This window comes from Dipodomys spectabilis, unplaced genomic scaffold (genome assembly GCF_019054845.1).
Source record: "Dipodomys spectabilis isolate Male_0828 unplaced genomic scaffold, ASM1905484v1 ptg000147l, whole genome shotgun sequence".
Lineage (NCBI taxonomy): Eukaryota > Metazoa > Chordata > Mammalia > Rodentia > Heteromyidae > Dipodomys > Dipodomys spectabilis.
Window position 1 is genome coordinate 5181293 of NW_024870824.1, and position 16857 is coordinate 5198149.

The 16857-nt window shown below is 39.2% G+C and overlaps 1 protein-coding gene across 4 annotated transcripts in view; it reads right to left on the reverse strand.

The window, feature by feature from the left end:
• Fam13b (family with sequence similarity 13 member B) overlaps nt 1-16857 on the reverse strand; it is a 74994-nt gene that overhangs the window by 52382 nt on the left and 5755 nt on the right. For all 4 annotated transcript variants that reach the window (XM_042691905.1, XM_042691903.1, XM_042691904.1 and 1 more), the window contains exons 2-7: nt 10107-10273; nt 7879-8070; nt 7243-7455; nt 4513-4690; nt 4085-4226; nt 264-418 (exon numbers count right to left, since the gene is read on the reverse strand). In XM_042691905.1, the coding sequence (XP_042547839.1) occupies nt 264-418; nt 4085-4226; nt 4513-4690; nt 7243-7455; nt 7879-8035 (845 nt within the window). In that variant the 5' untranslated portion in view covers nt 8036-8070; nt 10107-10273. The remainder of the gene's footprint in view (nt 1-263; nt 419-4084; nt 4227-4512; nt 4691-7242; nt 7456-7878; nt 8071-10106; nt 10274-16857) is intronic.

A 16857-nucleotide genomic window follows, 5' to 3' on the forward strand; every position in this document is an offset into this window, starting at 1 on the left:
TTCACAAACTTTATAGACCATGATAAAGACAATTTACCCCATGAAGGTTAAAATGTGTTTGTGACTTTAACTAAGTATCACTAACTCACAATACTGTGGAATTTGTGAAATTTATATAATCACTTCATCACAGTAAAAAAAAAAAATATATATATATATATAGCAATCTTTCACATAGTTATAATTTGGGTTTAGTGTTTACAATACTCTACATCTAAAATGACATGCTCTAATTCTAAAGTTCATCCAACCCAAATATTTACCTTGTTGATGGTGTAACACTATTTGCTTCCAGGATATTTTCAGTCATCCTTAATTGTACCACTTCTGGCATGTCATTTGATTTTTCTACACCCTCTTCTGGAAGTTCTTCTATATGTTCCAGCTTTTCATCTTCTTCCTCAGAAAGTTCGTTAACCTATATAAATAAAAGGAAACTCAAAATTAAAATGTAACAAAAACTTAATGTATCTAATATACATTCTAAGAAAATTGTAAACATAATTCATTTTTATTCCCTGATTTCCTAAGATCAGTATCTCATATAAAGAAATTGTCAACTTTTTTTTGTACTGGTATGGTTGGGAGGGGGAGGCCTTGAACTCATGGCCTTGGCACTGCCCTTAGCTCTTTTGCTCAAGGCTGGTGCTCTAGCACTTGAGCCCACATACACTTCTAGCTTTTTGATGGCTGAGATAAGAATATCTTGGATTTTCCTGAACAGGCTGGCTTGAACTTCAACCTCCATCCTCAGATATCAGCCTCCTGAGTAGCTAGGATTATAGGCATAAGCCCCCTGGGACCGGGCCTGTCAACTTTTCTATATTAACATAAAATTATAGGACTGGGGGTATAACTCAGTGGCAGAACATTAGCCTAGCATGACAAAGCCCTGAGTTTACCACAGCACCACAAAAACACGATTTTAAAAAATGAAAATAAAAGTAACGACTTATAAGCCAAACAAACATTTTGAATCAGAAACTAATGACTGTATTAGTTCCATTCATCAGCAGGAATATAAGACTGCAGACATGGGGCTGGGAAGGTGGCTCAGTGGCAGAGTGCTTGCCTTGCATGCATGAGGCCCTGGGTTTGATTCCTCAATACACATAAGCAAAAAAATCTGGAAGTGGCGCTGTGGCTCAAGTGATAGAGCACTATTCTTGAGCTGAAAAGCTGAGGGATAGTGCCCAGGCCCCGAGTTCAGGCCCCATGACTGACAAAAAAAAAAAAAGACTGCAGACAAAAACCAGCTTGGGGCTGAGAATGTGGCTTAGTAGTAGAGTGCTTGCCTAGTATTCATGAAACCCTGGTTTGATTCCTTAGTACCACATAAATGGAAAAAGCCAGAATTGGTGCTGTGTATCAAGTGGTAGAGTGCTAGCCTTGAGCACAGAGAGGCTCAGGGACAATGTCCAGGCCCTGAATTCAAGCCCAGGAATGGCAGGAAAAAAAAAAAAAAGAAAACCAAACCAGAGGCTTATGCCTGTACTCCTAGCTCTACTCAAGAGGTTAAGATCTGAAGGCTGTGATTCAAAGACAGCCTGGGCAGAACTAAATACATGATATTATCTCCAATAAACTACCAAAAAAAAAGCTGTAAATGGGGCTGTGGGAGAAACTCTAACCTTGAGCAAAACAAAAGCTAAGCGACAGTGCCCAGGCTCTGAGGTCAAGGTCTAGGACAGACACCAAAAAGAAAAAAAAAAAAAAAAGACTGCAGACTATGAAAAGGCCTGCACATTAATATTAAAGGAAGTTTTTTGATGTTTTATTTCTAGGTTTTCTTATTTTGTTTTTTCATGGTACTAAGGTTTGTCTGAGCTTGCTAGGTAGGCAATGTATCAATTAAGCCATGCCCTAAGTTCCAAATTTGTACACTAATAGCCACAAGAAACTTCGAACTTGTTTTTCCAGTTACGAAGTGTATTTTTTTGGTTGGTTGTAGGGCTTGAACGCTGGGCCTCAAGGCTAGCACTCTACCACTTGAGCCACAGCACCACTTCCGATTTTCTGGTGGTTAACTAGAGAGAGTCTCATGGGAACTTTTCTACTGGAGCTGGTTTGGAACCACGATCCACAGATCTCAACCTCCTGAGTAGCTAGGATTATAGGTGTGAGCCACTAGAGCCTGAGTTTTATCCTTTTGACATCAACAGGTTTTTTTTAAATTTGGTAAACCAAGTGGTCTGCCTTTCAGCAACTGTCTAATTTTATCTGTGATTTTTATTTCATTTGTATCCAACTACTGCTATATATCTCGTTCCCTGGATATTTTGTTTTGAAACAGAAAATGGCTATGTTCAATGACTACAATTTCTTATTAAAAAAACAAAAAATAAACAAAAAAGCTGGGTGCCAGTGGCTCAATCAGGAGGCTGACATCTGAGGATTGTGGCTAGAAGCCAGCCTGTGCATGAGACTTAACTCCAATTAATCACCAAAAAGCTGGAAGTAAAGCTATGGCTCAAATGGTAGAAAGCTATCTTTGAGTGAAAAAGTTAAGGGACAATGTCCAGGTCCTGAATTAAAGCCCCAGGACTGAAACATACACACACAAAAAATCTTGCCTGAAAGTGTTGTCTTTTAGGAAATGTCAGCTAATTGTCTAACTCATATTTAACTTTTCACAAGGAAATGGAACTTTATAGCAAGACAGAACTCATGTAAGGTGTTTGGTTTTGTCTCATTTTGAAGCCTAAACGCAGGGTCTCAAACTGTTGCTTTATTTTGTCCCACATGCCTAGTGCTCCAACATTTGAGTCACTTGTCCACTTTCAGCTTTTTGCTGATTAATTGGAAACACGAGTCTCCAGGATTTATCTGACCAGAATTTTGTCCAAACCTTCATTCTTAGATCTCAGCCTCCTGAGGAGCTAGAATTACAGGCAGAGGATTTTTTTTTTTTTTTAAAGACATTTGTTTCTACAGTTGATGCTGGTTCACTCTTGTAATCCTAGCTACTCAGTAGGCTGAAATCTGAGGACTGCAGTTCAAAGCCAGCCTGGGCAGGAAAGACATTGAGACTCTTATCTCCAATTAAACACCAAAAGTCAGAAGTGGAACTGTGGCTCAAGTGGTAGAACACTACCTTGGGACAGTGCCCAGGCCAAGTTCAAGCTCCAAGACTGGCACACACATACAAAAAAAAAAATCTATTTTAAATTTATTTTATCTCCAATTAATAGAGATGTGGCAGTGATAGAGCACCAGCCTTAAAGTTTAAGTGAGAATTCAAGCCCCAGGATCTGCACCAAAAAAAAAAAATAAAAAGTGTTGATCTTTTCCTTTTCTCACCCTTTGCCTATATTCTTGTATATTAGAATAATACCTTTGGGGGGGGAAAAACATACTTTTCTTATTAAATAAACAATGCCTACACAAATAAGGGCGGAAAAAGTATAAAATATCAACCCTATACTCTGACTTAAATGCCTTTATATAGCTAGTATGCTCTAGGCGCTAGATTCAATCTGCAGCACAACAATATACAATAAGCAAGGCAACAGTGGCTCATGCTTATAATTCAACTACTCAGGAGGTTGAGATTTGAGGATCACAGTTCAAAGCCAGCCTGGGTAGGAAAGTTCATGTGATTCTTAAATCTGATTACAAACAAAAATCCAGAAGTGGAATTGTGGCTTAAGCGGTAAAGCACCAGCCTTGAGCAAAAAAAGCTCAGAGACAGCATCAAGGCCCTGAGTCAGCCCAGGCAGGAAAGTCCATGAGACTTACCTCCAATTAACTACTAGAAAACTGGAAGTAGCACTGTGGCTCAAAGTGGTAGAGCACTAGTCTTGAGCAAAAAAAGCCCAGAGTCAGTGACCAGGCCCTGAGTTCAAACCCCAAGACCAACAACAACAAAAAGTACTTTTCCTATTACCTAAATTGGGGACAAAGTTGTTCAAGGGGAAAAAAAAAACCTCACTGGCTACATGGATGTGTCACCTGATTACAAATATTAATCAAGAGAATCACCCGCAGTTCAAAACATAAATTCAGCATAAGTGTGTCAAAACCATAAAGGAGATTCTTGAAACACAGAATTTCTCCCTCCACATAGATTTTAAGATAGTCTTACCTGTTCAGTAATTGAACTCAAATCATTTGATAAAAAATCTTCCTCTTCATTTTCAAAAAACTCATAATAGTTTTCCAGAAGTCCCGCCATTATCCTGCTTACAATTTCTAGCTCTTTCATATCTTCCACATCTGTGTAAATGCTAAGAATAAAAGTCCAAATTGAATTGAGTTCTTAAATAACAGGTAAAGTTAGAAGAGAACCAGTGAGTCACTGTATGAAACTGAGCAACTGATGTCATCATCCTGTGCCTCAGTTTTCCCATCTGTAAAGCCTACCTAATTTGTACCCTGTTCACAGCAATGCTACAAAGTTTAATCAGAGCTACTATAAAAAAATAATAGTTTACAATAATACTTGGAAGACAATACGATTCTAGTTTACAAATCTCATTCTAAAAATTGAGCAAAAACTTATTAAAAACTTACTGAAAGACATCTGGACCAAAGACAGCAGCCAAAGAATTTGCAGACCAAATTTCTTCATGATGTGATGCTACATTAGCTAAAAATCTACACAGAAACTTTAACAAACTGTAATTAACAGGTGGAAGCTGTTGCAAGAGGAACCTCAACTTTCTTCCAAATTCATCTTCATTATTATAATCTATAAAACATAATTACAGGTTTTCTTAATGAAGTAAAAAGCAAGCTCAGATATTTTGCCAGGTTCACATTACTCCACCCACATCATTTCTTTATTATACCAATTCAAAACCTCTTCACTTCCTCTACTAGAGGCTAAATGCCTTAGGGCTTTGCATTTCACTTATTAATGTGGGAGAAGGGTTGAGAAGGGGGAGGTGGAAAAAAGGAACTCAAGTTTCTCAATTAGTGGAAGATGTTTTCTTCATCTATTACTCATTGGCATCAATTCTCTAGTTTCCCTTTTTTAATTCTCTTCATAGTGTCTCCTGCATGACTATACCTGTGTTTCTCAACTAATGCCAACTATAAGTTAAAATACACTGACATTGCCAGTCAACATCAACTAATGAGCAAAATAGCAATTTGAAAAACTAATAATATCACTAACATTTTTCACTATTATTATTCACTAACTACTATTTCACTAATATTTTTCACTTTAAGGAATGAGAAAACAAGGAATGAACAACATGACAGACTTTATTATTCCCACAGACATATGGAAAAGATTAACTTCAGCAATATTAGTAGAACTAAATTAAATGGTCTTTTATTTCTTATTTGGTTTTCTTCTCTAAACTTGTACTGCTTTCTTTCTTAATAAATACATTTTATCACATAGCTAGGCCTTGTGTTTGTTACTAACAGAAACCAAGCCTATATGAACTTGATTGATGATAGAAAGGTAATTTCCCAAAGGTATAGTCAAAATGAGTCTATTGCTTCAGTAATGAGTATATTTTATCCTAAAATTCTCTACAGGTTCTTAAAATTAAAGAGGACTTAATTTTTAGTGGTGGTATTCAAGTTTGAACTTAGTATGTTTGCGTTATTACTAAGCATGCATGCTAACACTTGAACTCTTAAGTAAACTCATATAAAACTCTTGGCAATGGTTATGGTCGTGATATGGGCCATTTCTACAAAATGAAACACAAGGTTCAAGCTAGGCATGGTGGTTCCAACCTATAATCTAAGCTACACAGGATTATAGTTTGAAGCCAATATAAACAAAAGTTTGTTGAAATTCCATCTTGACCAATGGCTAGGTGTGGTAGTTTGCATCTGGCACCCTAGAAATATGGGGAACCACAAATAGGAAGACCACAATCTAAGTCAGCTCAGGAATTTAGCAAGACCCTATCCCAAAAACAACCAACGTAAGAAAAGCTTAGCAGAGTGGTCCAAGTGCTAATGTGCCTGCCCAGCAAAACATGAAGCCTAGTACAACCAAAAATACAAATATGTCTAAAAAGTCAAGAAAGGATTAGTCACATAGTTTTACTTAAAATTTAAGATGCAACCAGTAACATTTTTTTATTTTGTAATATTACCAACTGTTCATTCCAATGTGCCAGTACTTTGATCTTCTATTAAATGGAATAGTCCCTGGATTTTTTTAGATCATCATACCTGTAACTGGTGGAAAATTAACTGTAACAACCTAAGCATTTTGCAGAACATGGTTACAAAAATCACATGTATCTACTACAAACAAAACAAAAAATAAGGGGGCTGGGTATGTGGCTTAGTGGTAGAATGCTTGCCTAGAATGCATAAAGCCCTGGGTTCGATTCCTCAGTTACAACATAAACAGAAAAAGCCAGAAGTGGTGTTGTGGCTCAAGTGGTAGAGTGCTAGCCTTGAGCCAAAGAAGCTCAGAAACAGTGCCCAGGTCCTGAGTTCAAGACCCAGGACTGCAAAAAATAATAATAACAGTAATAATTATCAAACACAACTACATAACACTAACAAATTCTATGTGACATTCTCTCCACCTTTGTAGTACTTGCTTATCATAGATAATTTTTTTTTTTTTGGGTCCAGTCGTGGGGCCTGAACTCTGGGCCTGGGTGCTGTTCCTCAGCTCTTCAGCTCAAGGCTAGCGCTCTACCACTTGAGCCACAGCGCCACTTCCGGCTTTTTTCTTTTTGCTTATGTGATGCTGAGGAATTGAACCCAGGGCCTCAGGCATGCAAGGCAAGCGGTCTACCACTGAGCCACCTTCCCAGTCTATAGATACATATTTTTATATTTATTTTGTTTTTCAACTATTTGTCCTCTACCCTCCCCTTTAAAGTTTTAGTTTTGTTCTGTGCTGTATTACAGAATACTAGAATACTATCTAGCATAAAGCAAGTATTCCCAAACAGCTGAATTTGCTATACACAATACACAATAGTGTATTTTATTTATAACAAATAGATCTAATAATTTAATCTCTTTTCAAGATCTAAAAACCTTTCCAAGAGAATGAACAATATAGATAATATTCTTCCTTACCTCCTCTGCCTCTAGTGTCTCTGTGATCAATCAAAAAGTAAACATTACTATATAATCCAGCAAGTTGCCATTCCTATAACTAGATCATATAGCCCCAAACAGAAAATGAAAAACTAAGAAATTAATTTCTGAAATACTATACTTATTGAGTACATGTCAAGATTTCTAAAAAGGACTCTAAAATTATAATAAATGATTGACTCATTGATAAGAATCAAAGTATGTTACCTTGAGAGAGTTGCATTAAGTGAATATGCAAACTGCCAGGAATAACAGGTTCAGGAAGTTCTTGAAGGAAAAACCTAAGAAGACTAATAGCTGAGGGAACATCTGCTTCCTTAACCAAATCCACCTCTTCTCCACTGTCGTATCTCTGCCGAAGCCACTCCACTGTCTCAGCATTTCCATTGACTTGAAAAAGTCCTTGTTGCTCCAGACCTCCTACATTAGTTCAAGGCAAATATTAAACTGCAACTTCAACTACTTGATCAAATATATTCATTCTCAAATCAACTTAAAATGTTCGTACTTCTGGAAGCCTTTCTGGGCTCCCCAGATTTGGCTAAAAGCCTTCAAGTCAGTCATCTAGAAACATACTGTGTCTGAGGGGTAGTCTATCTTATCCCACCCTTTAAATCCATTAAAAATATTCCTATCACCCCCACTAAAAATGTTCTAGGCTAGGCAACTGTCATTTCTAGGCACATGAATTTAAGTAAAAAAACATAGTAAAGCTTTAAAAAGAATCCTATTGTTTTTCACGTTTTCCACTTTCCACATTAAAAAAAAAATTAAATCCAAGATCAAGGGTTAAGCTGTGTTTATTAAAACAAAAGCTAGCCCTCAAAGTAAGGAAATGTATACCATGTTCCTCAATATAGTCCACAACGTGGCGGACTATGAACGGAACCTCATTGTCTGGATGTCCTCCCTGCTGCAGCTCATCAAGTGGAATTCCAAATATTTTGTTAGCAAGAACGGAGTTGCAGTTACTCAAGGAAGGGGAGGAGCTCTTCCTCATATCTTTTTTGCAGCCAGAAATCAAAGCTGTCTTTTCTGCCAAATGAAAGACAAAAAAACAAAAAAAAACAAAACAAAACAAAACAAAAAAAAGACTATAATGATTAACAGGTGGCAATATGGACTAATACATTAAAGAAAAATGCTTTAACCTGAATGTGTTCTCATCTATTTTATGTCCCAGTTATTGGATTATTTTACAAATAAAGCTCCATATAATTATCTAAATATTTTCTCCATATGACATCAGTTCTGAATGCTCTTGTTAAGTGTTTACACATTTAACAATGGCAAAACTGATTATTCAAGAATCAGCAAATGACATTAATTGATGTCTCAAAGACAAGTTCAAGGACAAATTTGACCACAATCTTTATTGACTAAATTTATTTAATTTCACAGGTAAAAAGTCCAATCCATCTTTAGACTCTAACATATGAGCCATTATCTAAACCCTCAATTCACAAATAACCCAAACAAAGAAAAGCTCTTTTTATAGAGATGGGCTAATAAGCGTTGTTAACAGTCACTCTTTTTTGAGACATGGTCTCATGGCCCATGCTGATATGTACCAACACACCTAATAATTTTTTCCTTTTGAATAATTATGAAACCCTGTATTGATAAAAAGGACTTCTTCACTGAAAGTTGAGATATACAACTGAAAAAGTTTGAGGCCAACCTGGACTACATAATCAGGTCAGTTAATATAGGTCAGTCTGAATTATAAAGTGAGACACTGTCTCAAAATACACAAAAAGAAAACAAGTTCTAGAAAAAAAACAATCAATAAAGATCGATAAAGAGCCTGTCATAATGGTATACACCTGTAATCCCAGGTACTCTAAAGGTGAACTAGAAGGATCCAGGAGGAAAAGGGTATTGACACTCCATCTCAACCAACAAGTAGGGCAATAAGCTAGACAATAAGGCAGAAATGGTATGAGCCTATAATCCCAGCTACTGAAATATAGACGTTAAATAGGTCATAAGCTAAGGCTGGCCTGGGCAAAAAAGTAAATATCTATCTGAAAAATATGAAAGCAAAAAGGGCTGGGAACATGGCTCAAGTGATAAGCCATATGCCTAGTAAATGCAAGGCCCATACAGTATCAAAAAAAAAAAAAAATCAGGCTGTGGGAAGAAACAATGCCTCAAAAGCATTAGAAAACAATCCCAAGAAAAATTTATTTTATAAAAATCTAGTACTCGGTCTGGGAAGGTGGCTCAGTGATAGAGCGCTTGCCTTGCATGCATGAGGCCCTGGGTTCGATTCCCCAGCACCACATAAGCAGAAAGAAAAAAAAAGCCGGAAGTGGTGCTATGGCTCAAGTGGTAGAGCACTAGCCTTGAGCTGAAGAGCTGAGGGCCAGCACCCAGGCCCAGAGTTCAGGCCCCACGACCAGACTCAAAAAATAAATAAATAAAATCTAGTACTATGTATTTTATCTTTAAAAGAAAAACTTTTCAAAAACTGGAAACAAAACTAAATACAGGGGGCTGGGAAGGTGGCTCAGTGGTAGAGTGCTTGCCTTGCATGCATGAGGCCCTCTGGCCCTGGGTTTGATTCCTCAACACCACATAAACAGAAGAAGCTGTAAGTGGGGCTGACGTTCAAGTAGTAGAGTGTTAGCCTTCAGCTGAAAAGCTGAGGGATAGTACCCAGGCCCAGAGTTCAGGCCCCACAACCGACAAAAAAAAAAAAATTACATACAGATCAAAAAGATTAATCTACTCAAGATTCGAAAATTTAAAAAAATAGGCCTACTGATCAATCATATACCCTTTGGATCAAGAATGTGTCACATGACTAGGAAACAATCCAACTAATTTACTAGAATTTACTAGAAATTAATTTAAGAACAAGAAAATGCCATAAATTTACATAGTCTTAGACAAATAACATCTATTTAACACATGTAGTCCAGCTTGTAACTACAAAACTTCAATGTTAATACTCAAATTGCAGCCTAGAATAACTGATAATAAAAACCAAGGAGAAAAAAGAAAAAGAGCAGCTACAAGGGGCAAACTCAAAAAATCTCTGTGCATTTACCCTTGTGAAAACTTACCTCTGAGTACTTAAACACCTAAGTTTAAAAAATGTCTTCTGCACCAGCTACCCTCACTGAGCAAGCATTTTTTTGTCATTTATGGTTGTTTGAGATTATGGCAGAAGATCAGCCTGTAGTTCCTCATTGAAGAAACGCAGAACTTGATCAGCACTTCAGCAGTTAATCTAGAAGGGGGGAAAAAAATCATTTTGATTCCCATAGTATCTTTTTTTTTTTTTTTGGTCAGCTTGAACTCTGGGCCTGGGTGCTATCCCTCAGCTCTTCCACTCCAAGTTAGTGTTCTACCACACCACTACTTCTGGTTTTCTGGTGGTTAACTGAAGAGTCTCACAGACTTTCCTGCCCAAAAAGCTGGCTTTAAACCACGATCCTCAGATCTCAGCCTCCTAAGTAGCTAGGATTATAAGCATGAACCACCGGTGCCCTGCTTATTATCTTTGTGTGTGCCAGTCGAGGGGCTTAAATTCAGGGCTCGGGCACTCTCCCTGAGCTAGCCCCTTACCATCTGAGCCACAGCTCCACTTCCAGCTTTTTTGGTAGTTAATTGGACTTTCTTGATAGGCTGGCTCCAAACCACATTCCTCAGAGCTCAACCTTCTGAGTAGCTAGGATTATAGGCATGAGCTACCAGCACCCAGCTCCACAGTATCTTTTAATTGTGCAAAAAAGACTAAAATAAGCAGAGTATAAACAGGAATAGAACAATGTCCATTTAAGTGGTTATCTATTCTGATAGGGCTTCTTCTGCATGTAAAAATCTAGTCACTGGTAAATTGGCAAAGTTTCAAATTAGTCAGGCAGCAGTGGCTAAGGCCTGGAATCCTAGCTACTACTCAGGAAGCTGAGATCTGAGGATCAAAGTGCTAAGCTAGCCCAGAGTTAATCTCCAATTAATCAGCAAATAGTCAGAAGTAGAGGTATGGCTTCAGTGGTAGAAAGACAGCCTTGAGCAGAAAAACCTTATCAAGCAGAGCACGCTGGCCCTGAGTTCAAGCCAAATACAGGCACACTAGGCATGCTAAGCAATCATTCTACCACTAAGCCACATTCCCAGTCCTCAATCTTTTCTTTCTTTTGTGTAATGCTAGAAAACCAGCATCTCATCATGTGGGAAGTTGAGGCAAGATCATGAACAGCTGGCGCTATATAAGGAGTTCCAATATTAACTAGACTACATAGTAAGACCTTGCTTCAAACAAACAAAAAAAAGGGCTGGGAAGTGTGGCTCTGTGGTAGATTAATTCCTAGCATGCATGAAGCCCTGGGTTCAATTCTTCAGTACCACAGCGCCGAAAGTGGCGCTGTGGCTCAATTGGTAGAGTGTTAGCCTTGAGCACAAGAAGTTCAGGGACATGGGGTGGAAAAAAGAACACATAGAAACTTTTGGAGATGGTGGATATATTTATTATCTTAATTTGGGTGATTGTTTTATAAATGTATTCACATGTCAAAAATTATCAGTCATGGGCTTTAAACATGTGCAATTTATTATATTTCAATTGTACCTTAATAAAGCCGTTTAAAGAAACAAATTAAAAAAAAAAGTCCAGGGCTGGGAAGGTGGCTCAGTGGTAGAGCACTTGCCTTGCATGCATGAGGCCCTGGGTTCGATTCCTCAGTACCACATAAGCAAAAAGAAAAAAGCCAGAAGTGGCGCTTTGGCTCAAGTGGTAGAGTGCTAGCCTTGAGCTGAAGAGCTGAGAGACAGCACCCAGGCCCAGAGTTCAGGCCCCACGACCCGACCCCAAAAAAAAAAAAAAGTTCAGGGACAGTGCCCAGCCCCTGAGTTCTAGCCCCAGGATAGGTCTTAGCCAGGCACCAGTGGCTCATGCCTGTAATCCGAGCTACTCAGGAAGCTGAGATCTGAGGATTGTGGTTCAAAGCCAGCCCAGTCTTACAAAAGTCCATGAGACTCTTATCTCCAACTAACCACAAGAAAACCAGAAGTGGCACTGTGGTTCAAATGGTCAAATGCTAGCCTTGAGCTGAAGAGCTGAGGGACAGCGCCCAGGCCCTGAGTTCAGGCCCCATGACTGGACCAAAAAAAAAAAAAAGAGTATAGCTCAAGTAGAGAATTTATGCAAGATTTGGAGGCTCTACATTAATGCAGAGCCTCTGTCCCCCCAAAAAAACCCTAGTTCATCTCCAATGTAATTTCTTAAAATTTACAATATCATAGAATCTCATATCCTCAAGCTGATCACAGCCTTCAAGTTACTTTTTCCTACCTTGCTAACAAGTATTAAGAAGGTCATGGGCTGGGAAGATGGCTCAGTGGTAGAATGCCTGCCTCACATGCATGAGGCCCTGGGTTCGATTCCTCAGCACCACATAAACCAAAAGAGCCGGAAGTGGCTTAAGTGGTAGAGCACTAGTCTTGAGTTGAAGAGCTCAGGGACAGTGCCCAGGCCCAGAGTTCAAGCCCCACGTCTGACAAAAAATAAATAAAATAAATTTTTAAAAATAGGTCAAAGCCATTACCTTGACAATAAAATTAAAAAAGAAAAGGTCAAGCCTAGTTCCAGCACATCAACCATTTATTTACTTGGTATTTCTATCTAGAATACCCAGACTAGAGAATGACCCCAACTAACATTTCTGCACACTAAAAATTAGTTTTTGACATTATTTAGCTGTTTCCCTTCCCCAAAGTTTAAATCAAATAAATAATGTTTTTACACTAACAGGTTGAATGGTGCCCCCAAAACACACTTACCTATTCAGATTCACAGAATTCGATTTATTTGAAAATAAAAATTTTACAGAGCAAATTAAAGATCTCAAAATGAAATCATCCTAAGTCTACAGGATGCTATTGTTTACACCTGTAATCCTACTCAAGGATGACACCTAAAATATTGTGGCTCAAGGCTAGCTGGTATACAAAATATCACTAGACTCCATCTCCAAACCACCCACAAAAAGCAAGAGTGGGGTCATGGCTCAAGTGGTTGATTACCAGCGTAAGACTAATAAGCATGAATAAAAGAAAGAAAAAGAAAAAATCAGCCTAGATTTAGAGTAATTAATGATTGACAGACAAAATACTGCAGTCATATGAAGACATAGGAAGAAAATGAGTTCTCCTACCAGGAGACAAGAAAATGCCAGAAACCATCAGAAGCTGAAGACAAACAAGGAAGGACTTTCCCCTCAAATCTTTAAGAGTCTGGCTCTTAATTTAAGACTTCTAGCCTCCTGAACTGTAAATAAAATTTTCTATTATTTTAGTCATCTAGTTTGTGATAATTTATGATGGAAGCCTTAAAAAAAATACAATATCTAAACTACATTATTTGTCAAGTGTGGTAGTAGCACATGCTTCAGTATTCAGGAGACTGAGGCAGGAGGATCTTGAATTGAAAGCAACTTTAGAGTTAGTGATAAAGAGTATCTGGCTAGCAAGCACAAGTCCCTGAGTTATAGACCTAGTTACACACACACACACACACACACACACACACACACACACACACACACACACACACACACACACACAAATTATCTGGGCACTGGTGGCTCACACTTATAATCCTAGCAACTCAGGAGGAGGCTGAGATCTGAGGATCATGGTTCAAAACCAACCCAGGCAGGAAAGTCCATGATACTCTTATTTCCAAAAACTACTCAGAAAAAGCAAGAAGTGGCCACACTGACTCAAGTGGTAGAGTACACTACTCAGAAGTGGTGCTGTGAATCAAATGGTAGAGCACTAGCCTTGAGCACCAAAGCTCAGGGACAGCACTCAGGCTGAATTCAAGCCCCAGAACAGGAAAAAGGAGGGAAGATAAAAAAAAAAGCTCAGGAAGAACACCTAGGCCTTACATTCAAGCCCAAAGAACTGGCCATATTGCTCAGTGGTAGAGTATGTGCATGAGTTCATCCTCATGGGTTCAATCCTCAGCACTCTTCCACCCAAAAAAAAGAAGAGCAGCAACTACCACAGAAAAAGATACCACAGTGATCTTTAGAAGTTTCTGGAAATAGGATCAATAAAATGCAAAAAAGAACAACAGCTGACTCATACCTATAAACTCTTAAAACAGACAGGGTAAAAGAAATTGGAGAGCTGTCTTCAAAATAACCAGCAAAAAAAAAAAAATAACCAGCAAGCTGGGAGCCAGTAGCTCAGGCCTATAATACTAGCTACTCAGGAAGATGAGATCCCAGTTTGAAGGCAGCCCAGGCAAGAAAGACTGTGATACTCTTATCTCCAATTAACTACGAAAAAAGCTGGAAGAAGAGTTGTGGCCCAAATGGCAGAGTGCTAGCCTTGAGCAAAAAAAGCTCAAAGATAGCATCCAGGCCCTGAGTTCAAGCAAGCTCCAGGACCAGTGTGCAGGCACACACATGTCTGCACACACGGACACACTTAGAAAAAAAAAATGCCAATGCCTCTTGCCTGTAAGTCTAGCCCCACAAGAGGCTCAAATCTAGAATTGTAGTTTGAAGCCAGTAAAGGCCATGAAATTCTTACCTCCAATTAACATCAAAAAGGTGGAAGTGGTGCTCAAGTGGGTAGAATACTAGCCTTGGGAGAAAAAGCTAAGAGATAGCACTCAGGCCCTGAGTTCAAGCCACAAGTCTGGCACCAGAAAAAGAAAAGAAAAGAAAAAAACTGGAAGTAGAGGTGCATTTCAAGTAGAACTCTAGCCTTGAGCAAAAAAGCTAAGTAAGAGGCCCTGAGTTCAAGCCCCTACTACTAGCACACAAAAAAAAAACAAGACTTTCTTTGAAAAATAACAAAAGAAAAAGAGGACTAGAGACATAGCTCAAGTGATAGACTATATGCGTTGGAAGCACAAAGCTCTGAGTTCACTCCTCAGCAACACACACACACAAAAAAAAAAAAGTCAAAGCCACACACCAGTGGCTAAGAACCAGAGACTGAGATCTTGCAGACAAATCCATGAGATCATCTCCAATTAACCAGCAAAAAGTTGAGATGGGGACATGGCTCAAGTGGTAGCACACTAGCACCAAGCTAGAACACAAGGCCCAGATTTCAAGTTTCAGTATCAGTACAAAAAAAAGAAAAGGGGCTGGGAAGGTGGCTCAGTGGTAGAGCGCTTGCCTTGCATGCATGAGGCCCTGGGTTCGATTCCTCAGCACCACATAAGCAGAAAAAAAATAAAAAAAGCTGGAAGTGGCACTGTGGCTCAAGTGGTAGAGCACTAGCCTTGACCTGAAGAGCTGAGGGACAGCACCCAGGCCCAGAGTTCAGGCCCCACGACCAGACCAAAACAAAAAAAAAAGGGGGGGGGGCAGGGAAGGTGGCTCAGTGGTAGAGCGCTTGCCTTGCATGCATGAGGCCCTGGGTTCGATTCCTCAGCACCACATAAGCAAAAAGAAAAAAGCCAGAAGTGGTGCTGTGGCTCAAGTGGTAGAGCACTAGCCTTGAGCTGAAGGACAGCACCCAGGCCCAGAGTTCAGGCCCCATGACCAGACCCACCCCCCCCCCAAAAAAAGTAGCAAAGTCATATAAGGAGGTAAGATCTCGTTATTATGTTTTTAAAAAATTTAAAGAGCTGGGCACCGGCGGTGCACGCTTAATCCTAGCTACTGAGGAAGCTGATATCTGAGGATCACAGTTCAAAGCCAGACTGGGCAGGAAAGGTCGTGAAACTCTTATCTTCAAGAAACCAGAAAAACAGATATGGTGCTATGGCTCAAGTGGTAGAGTGCTTGCTTTGAGCAAGCACTGGCAGTGACTCAGCAGTGGCTCAGGGACCACGCCCATGCCCAGAGTTCAAGCCCAATGACTGATCAAAAAAAAATTTTTTTAGAGAAAAACATCAATTTTAGTACTACATACATATTAAACAATCATCCTGTCTATCCAACTTCAGAACTTCACTTTTTAGACCAACGACGTTAAACCTCAATATGAACCACAATCAGTACCTACCATATCAGGCTCACAGGAGTAGGGCCTTAAAAAGACTAGTTTTTTCTCTGCCTTTGAGAGATAATCTCACTAAATAACCCAGACTGGCTTGAAAGAAGAGCTTTCTGCCTCAGTTTCCCAAGAGCTGTGATGTGAAACCACTGTTGGCTAACTCATCATTTGTTATTGCTCATTAATAAGAACTACATTTTTCCCTCCCAGATTAAGGATATGGGGGGTAATTTCATAATTTATTCTAGTTAAATAAGTCCTCTGAAATAAAAAACCTTTCTCTTCCCAAAGTGCTGTGAAGGCAGCCCCCAGTGGCTCACACCTATAATCTTAGCTACTCAGGAGGCTGAGATCTGAGGATAACATTTTAAGACTAACAGTAAAGGCAGTAAAGTTCATGAGATTCATTTCCAATTAACAACCAAAAAGCGGTAAGGGGAGCTTTGGCTTGAATGGTAGAGTGCTACCCTTAAGCAAAAAATGCTCAGGGACAGTACTTGGCCCTGAGTTCAAGCTCTAGAGCCAGCACAAAAAAATACAACAGCAACAAAAACAAAGACAAAAAAAAAAAAAAAACTGCTCTGGGGGCTGGGAAAGTGGCTCAGTGGTAGAGTGCTTGCCTTGCATGCATGAGGCCCTAGGTTCAATTCCTTTGCACCACAGAAGCAGGAAAAAAAGCCAGAACTGGTGCTGTGGCTCAAGTGGTAATGCACTAGCCTTAAGCTGAAGAGCTGAGATCCTACCTACAAAATAACCAATGCAGCCAGGGCACTAGTGGTTCACAAGCTACTCAGGAGGCTGAGATCTGATGATCAAGGTTCAAAGCCAGCCTGGGCAGGACTCTTATCT